The following is an 18,288-nucleotide window of genomic DNA, read 5'->3' on the forward strand; positions in this document are numbered from 1 at the left end:
CAGAGACATGTTAGCCGTAATGAGTTAAGACTTCATTATCAGCTAATTTGCATATCTAATTTAGTACCATGTTGTGCAGATCATTGCTGATCGACACATCGTGGTATTAATCTGCTGCACATGTAGGTAGTGGCACCCCCCCATCACTCTCTGTCACACACAAGTACACACATGCGCACACACACACACACACACACACACACACACACACACACACACACACACACACACTCACTGCATTTGTGTGGGTTTCCCCCAGGTGCTCCAGTTTCCTCCCACATTCAAAGACATGCATCCGGACCATTTCTCCCCAGACCTCCAGTGAAAATTGGCTTAATTCCAAGTTGGACTTTCCCGGTTAACAAATGTTAAATAAAATAAATGTACCTGTCCCTACTCCATCTGACCTACTGTGGTTATCCCCATCTCCAACACTGTTGAAGTGCCATTACAGCATATGTCTATTAAGCCAGTGTAGTCTAGTGTATCCCCCAACTCCTAATAGATATGTGCCATTACAGTACATCTCTATTAGGCCATAGTAGTCTGGTATATCTCCCAACCCATGCCCCATCCCTGCTATGATGTAAGTGTCATTATGGCACTTTACTTTTTAAGTTATCCCTGGTGTCCCATGATTCCTCCCCCCTTCAATCCCTATTATGATGTTGGTGCTGTTACAGTACTTTATCGCCGGTGTTCAGTAGTTACCCTCACCTCCTGACCCCCATACGCTGTTAATGCCATTACTACACTTTAAAGAGTAATTCCTGGCATCTAGTGCATCCCTCCTACCCTGATCTCCATATCACCATTGGTGTCATTATGGTACTTAAGGACTAATCATTGTTGTCTTGTGGTTACTCCCACCATATTTTTGTTAGGTGGTTAACACAGCATTTTGGCCAGATTCAGTGCCACAGTATGGTGGAATGGCCTTGCTTATCTACTCAACCAAACAATTTCTTGAATCACTTGGCCATGTAGATGCCTTCCTGGGAGAAAGCACATGGTTAATTAGCATATTCTTCTCCCCACAGAATGCCTCATTAGCATTTAGCATGGCCATGAGGTCAGCCCTTCCTGGTGCTGTATATCTTCTTGTTGGAGAACCATGCAGTAACATGCGAGGGTGGTTGATGAATCATGGAAAGGTACCGCAATGTCTACATGGAGGTGTACACATCATGGTATCTTAACAAATTCCTTCCATAATCTAATGTTGGGCTAAATATTGCAGATGCAGTAGTAGTATAAAAGGTAGGGGCAGGATTATAATGTCTGTTTAGATATTCATCCATGATTAATATGTTCCTGCTTATGATTTCAGTACTTGTTATGCTTTTGATTCAGTCCCTTTGATGGAGTGGCAGAATGATGCTGTGGTTTTCATTCCGGTCTCATAGCATTTGGCTCTGTGAGTTGGTTACTGTCTGGGGTGCCTTCTATAGATAGTTTGTATTTCCTCCCTCTGTTCATATGAGTTTTTCATTTGAGGTCTCAGCATATTTTCCCATCCCAACCAAGCACATGCAAACAGGTAAAACTGGTGATATGCAAATTACAGATGTTTTTGCATGATAATGCATGTGACCTGCAATAAATTGGCTTCACAGCTATAGTAACTGTCTGCCTTATTCTCATTACTTGCTGGCTGCCATATTCTTTAGATTATAATGACCCTAAATCAGATAAAGTGGGAATTGCTAATGGCTGGCTAGAGGATGGATCATGGTTTGATGGGTGGGTGGACAAATGGGCTGCTGCAAGACTCTACAATGCAAGCACTGAAGTACAAAAAATTATTTGTGACACACTGAGCAAAGTATGAAAGTTGTTGTTGCACCTAAAAAGTGCTTTCTGCAGAAAGTTCCCTTAATGTGGGGGCAGTAACCCCACTCCCCCACTACTCACTTATACTAACCACAAGATTGCCATATTTCATTGAAGAGGGAATATTCTAAAGGAGGAGGAGAACCCTTAAACCTACTTCATGCTGTATTGATGAATATTTTAGAAGTAAATGCTTCAATTACATAAATCAAAACATGGCCCTGAACTAGTCAAACAATTTATTGTTTGTCATCCTCCTTTCCTTTTCACCATCTGCCATTTTTCATTTCTCTTCTGTATCTTTTAATTGATTTGCCTCTCTGTGCTATACAGCCATCTGATTGTTCTCCTGGCTTCCTTGCCTGTCCACTGTCTGCATACTATATCTCCTCCTTTCAGATAATCTTGGTGTAATGGTTCACCTAGAATGCCTCCAATTCCCTCTGTGATAACTCATTTGTAGTCCCAGGGAGCAGGGGATATATAAGCAAGCTGCATGTGTAGAGTTGGGAACCATAATCTGAGTGAATGTCATGTGAGTCTCCTGGTGTCTACCAGGAATTAGGCTTCCACAAACCATCTTCCAAGACAGAAGAACTAGCTATAAGCCGCTTCATCTCATCCTTGTCTTCTAGCTGGCTCTGCTGATGGCTGGAGTCCATTGCACTTTTCGATTTTTATATATTTGCTACATTTTCTAGGTCACCAATAGCATAACGGCATCGCTGAATCATATTGTCCAACTTATTTTTGATTGTTGTTGAATTTAGCATACATACTTTGTTTTTGCTTGGTCTTTGAGCCACCCCCTCACTTCATCTTTTCTTCTTCTTCTTCTTATTCCTCTTCCTTGAGAATAAAACAGGTTGAAATGAAGAATATATACCCTCACTTCCTCTCTTTTTCTAGAAAAATAAAACACATTGTAATAAACCTGGCCACTGCTGGAAACACCTAAACAATGTATATTTCATGTGTATTTTTTTAGTGCAGAGTAATTTTGAAAATCAAGCACATTATTCAGTTTAAAACTGTTTGCATCTGTATGCTGTTCCATTGCCTGAGGCCTCAAAGTTGTATTAATTAGCAATGGATAATGTAGATACTTAGAACATTCAAAAATAATGAGATTGTTGTTTTAATTTCTTTGGCCTGATAGCTGTTATTTGAATCCAACAACTTCTTCTTATACAGTAAAGTGGCATATTATTCTACAATAATGTCTTTCCCAGAAAGTCCATGGATTTCAAATGCATTATTTCTGGCTGACACAGAATTCATAACATAGAAACAGAAATACAGATCACAATGAATGAAATTCTTTCAAGACATAATTTGTTTTCACATTGCAGGTTACTGTCAGAATTTCTATTTTTCTAATTTTCTTTCTTCCCACATTCGCCCTTTCCTATTTTTCTCTTCTATACTTCCTACCTTTTTATTCATTTAATTTACTTTCCATACTTCCTTAACATCTGCTTTCCTCACCTCCTTCTTGTTCCTCATGGTATTTGTCGCTATTTTTTTAATTATTATTATATTTGTCTCATTGTTATTGTTAGATAATGTCATTAGCTTATTGGGTTTCCTTTTTAGCATGGTTGTGCTTTTTGTGGATCATTTCTGTACATCTTTTGCTGTTTCATTATGTGTCTTTTGTTCTTTCCCCGGGCTGTGCCTAAAATGAGTCATTTTGGATCAGTGTTCTACCCTGAATAAAAATGTAAACAAACAGATATTAAATGAATAATCTTGCCTAATGAAGTTTTAAATATTAGCTACTTTTACATTTTTCTTTTTAAGATCTAGTCTGAAATAAATCTAAATGTTGCTACAACAAAAAGCAAACATAATTGTCTTAACCACACAACAGTGTGTTATAAGGATTCAGCTAGGGTGGGATGAAAACTTTGCTGATGATAAGCTTATGGGTTGCTCTCTGAGACAAAATGCCATGCTCAGAATGTGAACACTGAGACCCAACAAATATTCCTGATAAAATGTTTTGTTAGATTCTAGAACGAGAATTAACCCTCCAGACTTTCATTATCTCTAGATTTGCAATAAATATTTAAAATATAATATAGATATCTACTAATGACAATTGTGACCACGTTATTTTCTCACCTTCCCTCTATAAAATGTGTTTTATTCATTTTGGTTAAAGTATTTCAATCAGTTCTATATTTATAGCTAACAAAGCCCTGAATGTTATTGTTTATAGTGCAAGATTTTCCGTTCTAATTTGTATTGTTTATGTTAATTATGATGGCTTGCACAGAACTTTGCAACAAGGCTGTACACATTTGGACTGCCTCACTAAGTCTGTATCATCAAATTATCACATGCTCTACATCCTAATTATTTTGAAATGTATCCTTGATGCTGTATTACCTATGTACCAGCTAAGTGGCTGTGCTTATTTCAAAACTGATTCTTTGGAACACTGTTGTACATTTATACTAGACATATTCACAAAGAAAAGCTTCATTTCAGTTGTTAATCTCACTGGGTTTTTTTTTGTAATCTGCAGGTCAAAGCTGCACTTGTTGACATGCTCAGTGCTAAATGTCCAGAAGAATTTGTGAATCAAAACCAAGCATCTGGTGTGATATATTTCCAGGATTACGAATCACCTGTCACATGGGTAAGACAATGATTTGTTTCTGACTGAATACCTACCTTTCCTGCTGAGAAACAATAAAATGTTTTAATGTTATTTTTTTCTGGTCTTGCTGTCTGCCATGCATTATAGTCCGCCATTTTTCCCTTATTTTAAAACTCATCTAACTGAGATAAGATTTAGTGAAAAAATAAGCCAGCAGTAACACTGAAATGTCTTGATGGCTCTGTTAGAAACCTTCACTGAAATTAGAATGAGCACATTTTGGTTAAACCATGCGAAGTAAATAACAATCAGTCAGCATTGAAGTCTAGCTGTTGGCTAATATTTGATTATACAGTGTTTAATGCCGATAAACCTTTATCCTTTCTTTTCTTTGGCTGTCACCACATTCCACTGGGAAGTATCCTATGATATCTCTTGCTGAAGTGCAGTAATATACCTCCTGTTAATGCCTTAGTACACGAGTTCTAAAAGTATGCTTTTCAACAACACAAACTATGGAAGTAGGCATATTTAAAATAAGGATAAGCATCATTCAGATTGATGTCATGGCAGTCAAATACCAAACAACACAATAGAAATAGCTTTGAAACAACATTCTGCAAACTAAAGTTTGTTACTACAAAAGTGGGAAGCACTGAAGCCAGAAACTAATCAGTAAATAGAAGCTCGGATGTGCATTTACACTACTCATTTTCTTTATATGAATATGATACTCTACAGTCCTATCGACTTACTTTCTTCCTTTCATAAAAATGGCCAGACTCAGTGCTTATTCATAAAGGTATATGCAGCTACTAAGTGCTTCCATAGCTGTTGCCTATATAATCCCTATACGGTAAGTAGAACATGTTGTATATATGCTTTAGACCCTGTTGTATACATATGATTTCTTTATACCAACTTCAGTCTGTGTAAATGTAACACTGAATGTTCATCTTCGGATGTATAAATGTAATTACTATATGTGTATAAATGTAATTATTGTATGTTTTCACTGGAACTATTTTTATGCTATTGTAAAATAACGGAGCATTTCTCCCTGGGCCTCCACTGAAAACAGGCATTGCCCAGTCGGACTTTCTCGGGAAACAAAGATGAATGAATTAATGACTAAATAAATACATACATACATACATACTAGCTGTAAGTGCAGTAATACATGGTGTCAGGTGGGGGGCATAATGAGATTTTCTCCCTCAAGGATTGAGCTTTTTGCCCATTTGATCTCACCCTCAAAACCAAGCGTAACCAGTCAGGAGTAAGTCCCACCATAGCTATCACTCTGACCTGGAGTATTGCTTAAATAATGATAGCAAAAGGACCTAGATGCATATATAGAAAAAAATGAATTTATTTCCCTTAAATAGTAAAAATGTAGTAATGTAAAATAACAAGTTTCTGTATATACATCAACAGTTCATATCTAATCTACTCTAATGTTGCTGTACCTGTTTTAAACCATTTTCTTGAATGAGGTTTAGGCATAACATATTTTCTGAACATCATGCCTGCCAACTATCAGTTTCCTACCTACAGATCTTGAGCTTGTTTGTTTCTGGATACTGGACTCCTCTATCCCATAAAGAGACAGCTATCTGGAGGGAACTGGACTCCTCTATCCCACAAAGAGACAGCTCTCTGGAGGGGGCCGTCATCCAGGTAGCCATGGAGAGGTTTGTGCTCCTGTTCTTGTTCCTTTTTCAACTCAATATCAAGAAAGGAGAGTCTTTGTCGCAATGGCCTGAGGGTCTGGCATCTCACAACTGGGGCAGTCCATGTAATTGTCCCCAGGCCAAGGAACTGCACTACAGCATCCCAAACTGTCTTCTTCATTCTGGATGAAAGCAATGGGGGCATTTCACACACACGCACACACACACACACGCACACACACACACACACACACACACACACACACACACACACACACAAATATTACACAACACACACACGCACACACACACACACGCACACACACACGCAAATACTACACAACACACATACACATACACACACACATGCACACATGCACACGCGCACACATACACACACACACACACACACACACACACACACACACGTGCGCATGTGCGCGTACATACAAATGCACACTTTTGATTATTGCTTAAATATAGTTTATGGCTTTTGCATGTCGTATACTGTATATAGTTAATAATTTAGTCTAATTTCGTGTATGAAATGTATTTTGTGGAATTATTGTAAAAGTTATATATCTAATATTTTATGCATGTAAGCATTTTTGGACTTATTTTTATTGTCAAACAACTTGATTCATACACCTTTCATGAATTCCTGGGAGTACCACTTAGCCAGGGAACTTTTAGATAGGATTCATAGAGGTACACTGCATGTCTGTGCAAGCCTTATGCAATTAAGGCACATTGCATAGAGATATAGAGAAATGCTGAGTATCCAATTGAAATGGACAGCATTTACAGGCAACTAGCTGCACTTTAGAACAGATAGAGTCATTGTGCAACTATAAAGATGAACCCAGGTGTGCCATAAAACTGTGCAGACAGACACAGATGTTCAGTGAAATAAATACACAGTAGCACAAGACAGAGTGGCTGTGCAATACATAGCAAGAGCTAATGAGAACAGAAAAGTGAACTCAGTCAGATATATTGCAATATAAAACAATACTTGCAGTAGTTAGGCTGTAAGTGTTACCATGCCCTTCAGCAGGAGTGCATCAAGAGCTGCACACAAATCAGCAGCCATATATTATTTGCAACAATTGCACTCTTATGGTGATCACATATCTGGGCACTATTGGATTCATAACAAAAAAGGAAAGGTGTGTACAGAAAAGTAGAAAAAAGAGAGAGCAAGCAGAGGGTCCCAGAAAAGGAAATATATATAAAAGTCTACAAGATGGGGGCTGAGAAAAACCATGGACTGATGGTAGGGGCTGGCTAGTTCAGAAAATGTACAGGCTTCTCCAGGAGGCTCTCCATCCATGACATATAAATCTCCAACATACTGCTCCAAATGTGTTTGGGCCACCTCAGACAATGCAGGTAAATAACCATTCAGTAAGATACTCCCAGCCTTGTCACACTCATGCTCCTCAATTACAACCTCAGCAACAGTGGTACATGGCAGAGACACCTGTGGAGCAAATCTTTCATCAGGATGTCCAATGGAGAGAAAATATGAAGGTCAGAAGTGAATATATACTGACAATGAACTAAATTATTTAACAGAATGTCAGTACTTGTGAAGATAAGTAGTTGTGGTTGGACTGCAGATCCTGCCTCCCATGAAAAGCAACACAGTTTGCATCATGCTTTGCCCATACTGTAAACAAAAGAGCAAATCAGAAAACCATGATAGTTGGAAGATGGGATGCTAGAAGTATGTTGTCACCATGACATGGTGCAGTATGACTCCACCCCAGGCTTTGTAGAAACCCACACAAAATGGAACAGGTATATGACATGCAGAGCCACCATCAGCAGCACCTCCACTTCACATGGTGGAAGAACCACACAGCTGGAAACCTAATTCCATGGATAAGCTTGATAAGCACTTGCTGGAAGCTGAACAGGATAAAAGAGAAAAGATATAAATATTAAAAAATGATTAAGCCCAGCTCTGTAGTGTAGAGGGATAAAGTCTTGACTACAAAAAGGATGAACCAAGACTGAACAGCAGCTTGGGTACTGGAAGGACTGGTCAGATGAAGGTGGTTGTCAGTGGCTTACACCAGCTCACCCATCCTGGGAGGAGGGTGTTGCAGCCCAAGTTGGCCCACCTGCTCAAATGCAAGTGCAGGCTTGCATGTAACAAATGACTGCTGGACCTGTGGGTATGGGCTTGGTGATCCCATGTTATTGATGGTAGCCCCATGTGAGCTAGAATATGCAACCATCACACTGAGGGGACAGGATGCCCACCAGTGTTTCAGGTTCATACATCAGTGAGTAAACACAGGGAGTAAGGCATATTTGAAACACCCTTCAAGACTACATGTATGGTAGTCCTGTCATGGATTGCTCCCACTCCGGTGATGGGAAAAAAATTAATGTGCAATGGTGTTGGCTCAATACTGATTAGGCAAGGGGACCAGAAAACATATGTATAAAAAAATAAGTAGAAGCAAAGGAAAAATGCTTATTATGCCATTCAGGGCATTCCTGCCTAGCTTCCCACCCTTGAAGTTCATTAGGTTTTCTCTATTATCAATCACCAATATGATACCAGCATTCCTCCCCTATCCTAATGATGCCCATGTCTGAGGAAAACTCCTCAGCCAGGTCATGCCCAGCTTCCAGTTTTTAAATGAACCATGATAGGGCACCAGTAGGTCAGTTAGACATTCTGCAGTCCTTCAAACAGCAGATAAGGAGATAAAGAATTATGTTGCTCATTTTTATACAGGACTTACCTATATGTGAACAAGAGCCCCCCTGTATTGTACACCGTTCTCCAAATGAACCCAGGTGTTTCAACTTGTGCGAGAAGCATTAAGCTATGGGAAAAGAATGGAGAGCTCTAGAGTTGTGCGTTGCTTGCCAGTGCAGTGACTGTTGTTCCTGACAGTATTTTTCTTAGTATGCAGAGATGAACAACATACTTGTGTTCATAACAAAAAAAAAACAAAAAAACAAAATGCATTTTCATTGCATGGAAGGAAATTCCTTAACAGCAACAGACTCCTTGACAATATAGGCAAACCTGCTTCCACATACTGACCTGTCCCACATACACACAGCGATGTTGTCACATTGCTTCATGTCATCACTATAATATGGTAATGACCCCAGCATTGTCCACAGGCATAATGGCTGTGTTTCATTCACGAATTTCAGTCATTCATGCCAATAGTGTACTGCACTACTGACTAAGGCAACTACTTGCTGTACAGTATGCCTTACCATTTAGCTATTTTAAATACTTGTTAAAGCCAATGTCAGTTACGTGGTAGGGCATACTCTACAGTACCATCTGCCTTACTCACTGTCACTCGGTAGTTATGTCTGGCTGCACAGTATTAAATGGTCTTCCTAAGAACGGAATTGTCATTCAAGAAATTATTTGTGTGGAAGGCAACTAGAACAAGGGCCTTAACATCCATACAGGGACAAAAAGGACATATAGCCTATGCTGAGATAATAGCCCAATCTGAGGCTTGAAATGGAGAAAATATTGGGAGGCTACGGTGTTAACCTCTGTATCACTCTGCAGCTCTTTGTATAAGTTGTATTATTGTACTAATAATTTTTAAATGTCTTTGTAAAATATTTTATTATAAAATACTGCAATAAAATATGAGTGTGAATATGAATGGGCATTGCATTTGTACTCGTTTATCAAGACATGTAAATGATTTTTTGTGTAATCCAATGAAAAAGAGGCAATCGTTTATCAAAATGTAGGCCAAGGGTCATCAATGTTTTGGGATCGTGAAACATCAGCTTGTTGTTTGCTGACTATGTTAATTGCTTGAGAGTAAGACTTAGTTCATAGTTTTGGGTTTCAGCTTCTTGTACTGCGTACCCCTTCTGGTAGCCAGAGTTACTGAGGGAAGGTGAGGAAACAGAGGGGACCTGGCTGGAGCAAGAAGCGGCATGAAAACTCTGAAATGAAGGAACACAAAAGTCAGGGGTTTGATGGCCTGCCTTCAGGAATCCTGAAGGAGATGACCAATAAATCTGTTTGACTGGTTATTGATCATGGAAGACTGGACTAGTGACTGAAGCAAAACTAAGATATTTCATATGCAAAAAGGGGTAAGGAAAATGTATAGGGAAATTATGGATTATTTAGTCTCACCAGGGTCCTGTGAACATAGCTGAAACCTCCTCTTACACAGAAGGCTGGCACTAACTCTTTTGAGATGGTAAAAACAATCTCTTTTGACTCCTTCCGTTAGGAGGTGCCACAGTGGACCACAACAATTTTTTTTTAAAACCACATAATCTAAGGTTGCTATTTCTCAAAGAAAGAGCAAATATTTGATTTTCCAAAAACAAAAATTATGTGATTTTCACTGTGTTCAGCAATGTCAGAATGAGAAAGTCACATTTTGATCCTGGTGAGAAGATATGTGTTGGGAGAAGTGGAGGACAAAATGTATCAGAGATCAGTGGTAGTGCAGAGAACTGACTAAACCTACTTTATCAGGGCAATCAGCTAATATGAGAAACTGAGGGTACGTGAAGGGGATAGTGCTGCATATAAGATGAGGAATTAGGAAAATCCCACATATGTAAATACAGAGGAAGCACTGTGGAACATTGTGGATACTGACAACACATCAAAATTTGTATAAGGGTGAATAAATGAAGAAAAAAAAAAAAGATATGAAAATGGTCAATGATGTCCTTAAATGGCCAAGAAAGATGAAGTACTGGTGATGTGGGAATTTGCTGAATCAGTCATTATCTGAAACACTTTGATTGCAGCCACGATAGCAGCATTGCTGTTAATATTCTGTAGATAGTAAGACTCTCACAGCTTGTACTACATCCTGACTGAAAAAGAGCAGTCTTGGATGTTTGCCTTCCAATGGGGAAGGAGGGATAGGCCATTAATCCAGGAATTAGGCAGGCATTTGAGAGTAAGTCTCGTCACCATCAGGAAAACTATTGGGCTTATCAGAAAACAAGGTTTTTGGACTCTAGGAGGGTAGATTCTGACAAAATGAGGACTGCCTCAGAAATGCTGTTGCAAAACAACATAATAATATTGTGGTTCAACAGTATGGATATGCTGACCCCCACTAGCTGATTCTTGTCTTAAGGTAGAGGGCTTTTCAGCAATGGGAGAACAAATGGGCTGAAGATCTACTGGGGGAGGCCTAGTGATTGGCAGAAAAATAGGCAGAAACCACACAGAAAAAAAAAAAAAAAGAAAAGCCAGTACAGTATGGTTAATTCTAGTCTTTCACAAAAGAAAATGTATTGAAAGAAGTCTAAAGATGAAACATGCACAATGTGACCTGATGGGACTCCTTAGCATTCTTAGAAAACTGAAGGGACGACAGGCAACAGATATCAACAAGGCATATGTGTAAAATCCAGAAGAAAATGGTGCTCCTTTGTCACAAGAGGCTTAAAAGCAGACATTAGATCATCAAATATAATGTTGAAGAAATAAATCAGAGTGTTCATGTAACAAAAAAAATAAATAAATCCATCAAGAGAATTCCTATAGTCCAACTGGGTAATAACTTTCAGGTAAATGGGTGTATGGGAACACGGGGAACATGGGGACACAATCTTCAGATGCAAAGTGAACTTTTCAGGGCAGACACAGAAAAGATTTTATGATTTCACAGGGTGGTGGACAACTGGAACAGCCTTTGTAAAGTGTTAATCATGTCACAGAGAGTGAAAGAATTCAAAAATATATGGGGTAGATATTAAGTCCATGGTTATGTAATGGAAAGAAAAATGGTCAAGCATTACGTGTTTAGTGACCCTTTTCAATCTGTGTATATAATGTGCTCAAATGCATCAGTGAATGCATAAACACCAGAAAGCCAGAGATAATTTTCACAGTATATCAGCTTATATCATTCCCTGGTGATGGCTCATCAGAGTACTGCATGCATTTATGGAAGATTTACCTAAGGAAGAAGAAGGATATTACATTAGTTGAGGCAGTACAAAAAAGAGTTTCAAGAGTACTAGAGGCAGTTCAGGAGTTGGTCTTATGTACACCTCCAACCTTGCACTGTACAGATGATGAAAGGTCACACAAAACATGAATCAGTCCCATCAGATCTGGAAATGGAATGTCGGTGGCACAAAGCTCATGTGAAACAGAGCACTGAGCTGATGGTATGACTGGATGACTGAAGGACCTGATTTATGTTTGAGATGAGGAGAAATTAATTTGTGGAATTGTCAGCAGATACTTAAAAATCCTTCTGAACAATATGTGGTTCAGTGCAGCTCTGGGGAGACATTTAAGTTGGGAGTGGGACTGGGGAGGGTAGGTGAGGGGGCAGAGAAAGAAGAGACACCTACAAAGAGACTATATTATTAGTTGAAATGACACATTAGCTTTCATGAACTATTTTTTGCTGGAAGCATTATATAACATGCTCAAATTATGATAAGTCTAAGCAGGAAGGAAGCCGAAATAATGACAGGTCCTCCCAATGCAGTTTTAAAACTTCATTTATGTTACACCTGGAATGTTGGATATTCTCATATTTTTAATAAAATAACATACAGAGCATACAATACAGGCCTGCTGTTTTGCATTAATATCTTTAAGATGTAAAAAGACTATTGGGGATTATGCTGCACATAAACTGGGAAACCACTTTTGAGCATTGTGAAAATGCCCTAGGAAATTCATGTATCTCATAAACTATTGAGTGCCTAACTACAATATAAGCAGTTCTTGTTTATTTTTAACTTTTTCCTGAAAAGGTATTATTTGATATAAAAACTTTCACTGGTTTGTTTGAATAAAGTCATTTATTTTCCTCGGCCAGAGTGCAGTTGATTTTCTTTTGCGGATATTGTGGATGGATATGAATATAGTATAATGACTTGTCTTCTCTATCACAGCACCCTGTACCGAGTCATTCATTGGCCACTCATTCTGTAGGTCTGTCTTTTATACCCTGCCTTCTCCCCTTTATATACTAGTTGCACTAGATGTTGAGGATGTATGACCCTATGACTGATGTAAGTTACACTAACTAGAATCATAGTTTATGCACCTCTGAAATATGACACGAGAATATAAAAATATATAGATGATCATCTTTATTTGTTTGTCTAAAACATTTATTTGTCATCTAGGGATCTTCATCATATCGAGGAGAATTTGAGACAGATGCTTTTTGTGGGCGATATTCTTTAAAAAATCCATATATTCTTTTTAGTAGCACTGATATTCCTAGAGAAATATTACTGTCAACCTACAGTCAGGTAAGTGCACACAACATTTTATGGTTACTAATTCTATTAGTGTAACTATTAGACTTTGAAAACTATTTCTAAATAATACATTTGCCCAAAGATCATGTTTTTATAAAAATTCTTGTCTTATTTTCGGCTACTCATTCTTGAACTAGACATGTGTTGAAACAAGGCCTTTTAAAGAAAGAAAGAATATGTTATTTTGCATTACTTCATAATGTGTCATTGTGAAATTAATTGTGGTGTTGCTATCCTGGGCTCATGACTACTATATAACAGTATTAGTACTAAATAAGAATTACCTTGCTACTTTAATTGTAAATGGCTTTTGGTTTATGCATTTGTATGGAATATTGAATACATAGATACAGGGCTCTTCCCAGAATAATAATTTATTAAGTGATGTTTCAAGGTGCATGGTTCCTGCAAATACTGATCTAATAAATATCAGCGTCTGACGAAGAACAAGATATACATTCTTTTTTTTTTGCAGAAATAAGCCCCTGAGACCCCCCATAAATGGGGTAACACCTCCATAGGATTGGGTAATATGATCAGTTACAACAACACATCACTGTGCAGAACATACTATTTATACTTTGTGACAAATTTGGAGCAAAATGGGTGTATTTACCAAGATATCCATTTCTGTACTTTTTGGTGAACAATGACCATTTTTTTTTCAAACTAGTTGTCTATCAGAATGACCTAGACAACTGTGTGACACACTTTTACCAACTCAGAGGATACATTGGGTTACGGAAAGATGAACATTTGGATCATACTGATGAACAGTGGAAACATGTCCAAACTATTTTGTCTATATTTCTTAATGTTATTAGTCTACAAATGTAATGCTGTTGTTACCTTTGTTATTTTGTCAAACTCGCATATAAACACACACACTTAAAGTGACATGAACTCACTCAGCTACTTACTTGTGAATATAAATGGACTACATTAATGGTCGTAGTATATTTGCATGATCCTATAGCAGTACATCCCGAAGTTACTGAAAAATATGCTCAAAGACATGTATGTATAAAGAATAAGAGCTGATGTTATTGGATTTTACAAGCAGACACAGTATGGAACACACTGGACCACTCCTAAAAATGTAGTTTAAGGCTTAAGGGGTTTTGAGGAGAACATCTGAGGGTTTATTTTCGTCACAGATGTCAGAGAACTGCTACAGTGTTACTCAAATAAATGCAAAAAAAAAAAAAATGTCAGTACGATTTTGACTTTACCTATTTTAAATAAACAAATACAAATGAAATCCAGTCCAGATATCAGTGAGGTAGCAGTCAGTTGATGCATGTTTGTGGAGTCATGAGAAAATGTAATGCATGAAAAGAATAATATATGCTTTTTGTTGATCGTGTCAGTCTTATTATCTTATTGGATATAGTCTAGACCTGAGATGGTATTCACACAGACTAGGGAACATTTGATCAGTACACTGCTGAAATTTCATAACATTTCATATCAGGTAGCAACAGGTGTGGCAGTGTGACAGCAGAGAAGAGCAGAGTGATGCAACAGCAACAGCTGTCGATGAAAGAAGATACAGCCTGTGTGAATACTATGGTGGACAGTGCATTAAGCAGTCAGCATGATGGCATTAGATAAGGTGTTGCCTGATGATTCATTGGGGGGGGTGATCATCTGTGTTCAAATCATTATACATACCTCTCAACTGTCCAGATTTTCACAGAATGTCCAGATTTTTGGCTCATATATTTAGTCTGCTTCTCATAAAAGTTCTCATTTTCTGGCAAATCACTTGGATGATCTGAGGTTTGACGTGACTAAATAATGACATACATTTGAGTTTCAGTCTTCACATCCTTCAGAAAATGTATGTTAAAACAAACCCTGTTACTCTAGCAACTTTCTAAGTTTATAAGAGCAATATTTAAAATATGTCCTTATTTTTGGGCTTTTGTCCCCCCATTTTATCAGGCTTTGTCCAGATTTCTTGCTCTAAAAGGTTGAGAGGTATGCACTGAAATAAATACAGATGAAAATGAAATTGCTTGAAATTAGTGAGTTTGGAGCTGATTTGGCTCTTGACCTGCAATTTTCCATACTGCAAGAAATACTGACAATCATAAAGCATTCACTAGAGAGTCTAGCAAACAAACAGAAAGCAGTATTATTGCGGAAGTGAAATCAGAAGCTACTAAACATCCGCCTTCTTTTGCACAAACAGTGAAGCAGTGGTATGGATAGTTCATGCAGAGCAGGACAGAGTCATTGAGGAGGTAATTAGAACAAAGGAAGCTTTTGTTGTTATTTTACTGATTAAAGGATGGGCCTCCATGGACAGGTATGTCTTTTGGTCATCTGCTTTGCAACACTTGACAGACTATTCCACATTTTACAGGTCTGGTTCATTTTTCTCCAAGCTATTCTATGCCGTTAGCTTTGAAATGAAGGGGTGTGGTTAACTACATTACAAAACTTTGAGAAGAGACAGAGTACTATGCCTGGAGAAATGGTTTTCCCTGATTCTCTTACCACTGCTTGACCTGTCCTGCTAGATGTCTTTTCTGCCTTCACTCATTGAACCATTTGTTCCATCAGGTGTGAGGGTCGGGCATGCCAATGTTAGGTGGGAGTTATGTGACTCATTTGTCCCTGCCTGGGGAGCCCAAGCATCCAAATGTTTCACTGTCTGGCGAGAGATGCTTAGTAGGGAGCTGGTCAGCTTTCAGGTCTTGCAGAAAAATATAGTAATCAAACCATGATATCTAAGCATCTCCTTTGATCTGCACTAATGCTGCTTCATCTAGGCAGTATGCATGCTATTGCACATGGCATCCTGATTTCCTGAGATATGTGGCGCTTTGTTAGTGCAGTGTGTGATTGGTAGGTCGATCTTGTGGATGTAGCACTTAGTGCTCCCATTCGGTGTCATCCAAGCAGTGTGCCAGAGCTGCCTTCCTGGACTCAAGATGGGTGATCTGGAATTAACTGCTCATTGCCATCTTCCCTGTCTGATCCCTCCAGCAGCAATGCCTCTAATCTAAGTGGGTCACCTAGGGTGCAGTCAGGGCTTTATCCCTGTCTGCTAAGAGCCTATAGTAATATAAGATATGTTGTAACCAAATACTGTGCAATGTTGCAACCCTTGGGAAAGCTCATGGATAATCTGAAAATATGGTCTGGTGGATGTAAGGGAGTGGTGGACTTGCTTATATAATTAAAGATGTAGTTGGTTAAGTCATTTGGAAAAATCAAGTAACTGTTGGCCCAAGTAGATGTGAAGTAAGATATGCTAACTACCTACAAGGGCATTTTAAACAGAACTGTCCTGATTTAATGGACCCAGAATGTGGGGAGACAAGGCATAATTCAGTTAATTCCCCTAAATCATGGATTCAATGCTGTTGTAAGGAACATTTTGTTGTTGATTTCCAACAAATAATAAACCTATTTCTGATACCAGACAAAATGAGGATAATGTAGAAGAATCCTTACCTTCCCAGATTTTTGAGCCTGAAGTTCTTTTTCAGAAGGGTGTTTTTCAACTGATAATGAGGGGGTCACTTCTAAATAGACATCACCTCCGAAGAAAGTATCTGCAGTTCTGTCTTTCTCTGAAGTGGAGATGAGTGAGAGAATGGGTTCTGGTAGAAAGTTTAGAGATGAAACAAACTCTGAAAAAATAAAGTAAGGGAAAGTAAAAAACATGTTTCCTGGCAAACTGTGACTAGGCACAGAACTCATTTACAGCAGAGGCCTGGGGAGAAAGGCTATAATGAACAAACAACAGTAATACGACAGAGTGACACTAACATTTAAAAGGCAATAATATACAATAGTCTTTACAACATTTTTAAAAAAAGGTGAACTGCATTTCAAATTTGATAAAGTATACAGAGAGCCATAGTGTTGCTGTTTTCAACAGAAAGCAATATGTCGTACCACATTTTGGTTCAAATTTTGCGATGGTATATTATTATTCCTGGGAGCTGTTTAGTAATACTTCTGACTTTGAAAGGAAAATCTGGATAATGAGAAATGTATGAAGTCTTACTAAACATTTTCTCCGGAAACAGTCAGTTATTTATTTATTTATTTATTTACTCCTTTTCTTTTTCTGGATAAGCCTGACTGGGTATAGGACCCATTTTCAGCAGAGGCCACAGGAGAAAGGCTCCAATGTACAAACAGCAGTAATAGACAATGTGATACTAACACTTGAAAGACAATACACAGTAGTACTTACAACATTTTTCACTAGAGGAAGAACTGCATTACAAATTTGATAAAGTGTAAAGACAGACATATTGCTGTTATTTTCAACAGAAAGCAATATGTCTTATCATGGGTATAGTGGTGAGAGAGCCAGAGTTGAGAAACAGAAGATACATGTAATTGAGGGTGAAGGAGTATAACAAAAATCGGAAAGAGAGTGAGTTACAGTACAGGTAAGAGGAGGATTTGGAGGGAGTCGAGCAAGCATGAGGTTAAAGAGGAGTGATGGGATAATCTGGTGCAGTATATTTGCAGAGCCAGGAGTTGAGTAAGTGAGACTTTAGTTACGGTTTGAATGACTTTAGTGAGCAGTCCTGTCTTGCTGTTAGGGAGATGGAGTTCTGGGTTTCTGACATGTGATGGGAATAGAAAAAAAATAGCCTGAGAGGTTATTAGGTTTTGATATGTGCAGAAGATCTTTGTCAGAATAGCACACGCTTCTGGGTGGATTGTATGGTTATACAAGGTGGTCTAGAGATGGACAGTCATTTGGTTTGTTATTTAGGTTGTGGATAATTGGAAGTTGGGAGTATGTCAGTCATTGAGATAGTTCAAGCCACTGAAAGTTTCTAAGGGACAAACAGTGATGTGCTCTGTACGGGAGGTTGGCTGTAAATTTTGTGACATTGTATGGTTGTAAAAAGTTGA

The 18,288-nt window shown here is 38.3% G+C and overlaps 1 protein-coding gene across 1 annotated transcript in view; it reads left to right on the forward strand.

Annotated features, from left to right (window-relative positions):
- The window catches only part of PKHD1L1 (PKHD1 like 1), a 1,597,738-nt gene that overhangs the window by 427,376 nt on the left and 1,152,074 nt on the right, over positions 1–18,288 (forward strand). Inside the window, exons 21-22 of the mRNA XM_044066249.1 lie at positions 4,367–4,480; positions 13,255–13,383. Of these exons, the coding sequence (XP_043922184.1) occupies positions 4,367–4,480; positions 13,255–13,383 (243 nt within the window). The remainder of the gene's footprint in view (positions 1–4,366; positions 4,481–13,254; positions 13,384–18,288) is intronic.

The sequence above is a fragment of the Protopterus annectens genome, chromosome 3.part1 (genome assembly GCF_019279795.1).
Source record: "Protopterus annectens isolate FY-2018-M chromosome 3.part1, PAN1.0, whole genome shotgun sequence".
Classification (NCBI taxonomy): Eukaryota; Metazoa; Chordata; order Ceratodontiformes; family Protopteridae; genus Protopterus; species Protopterus annectens.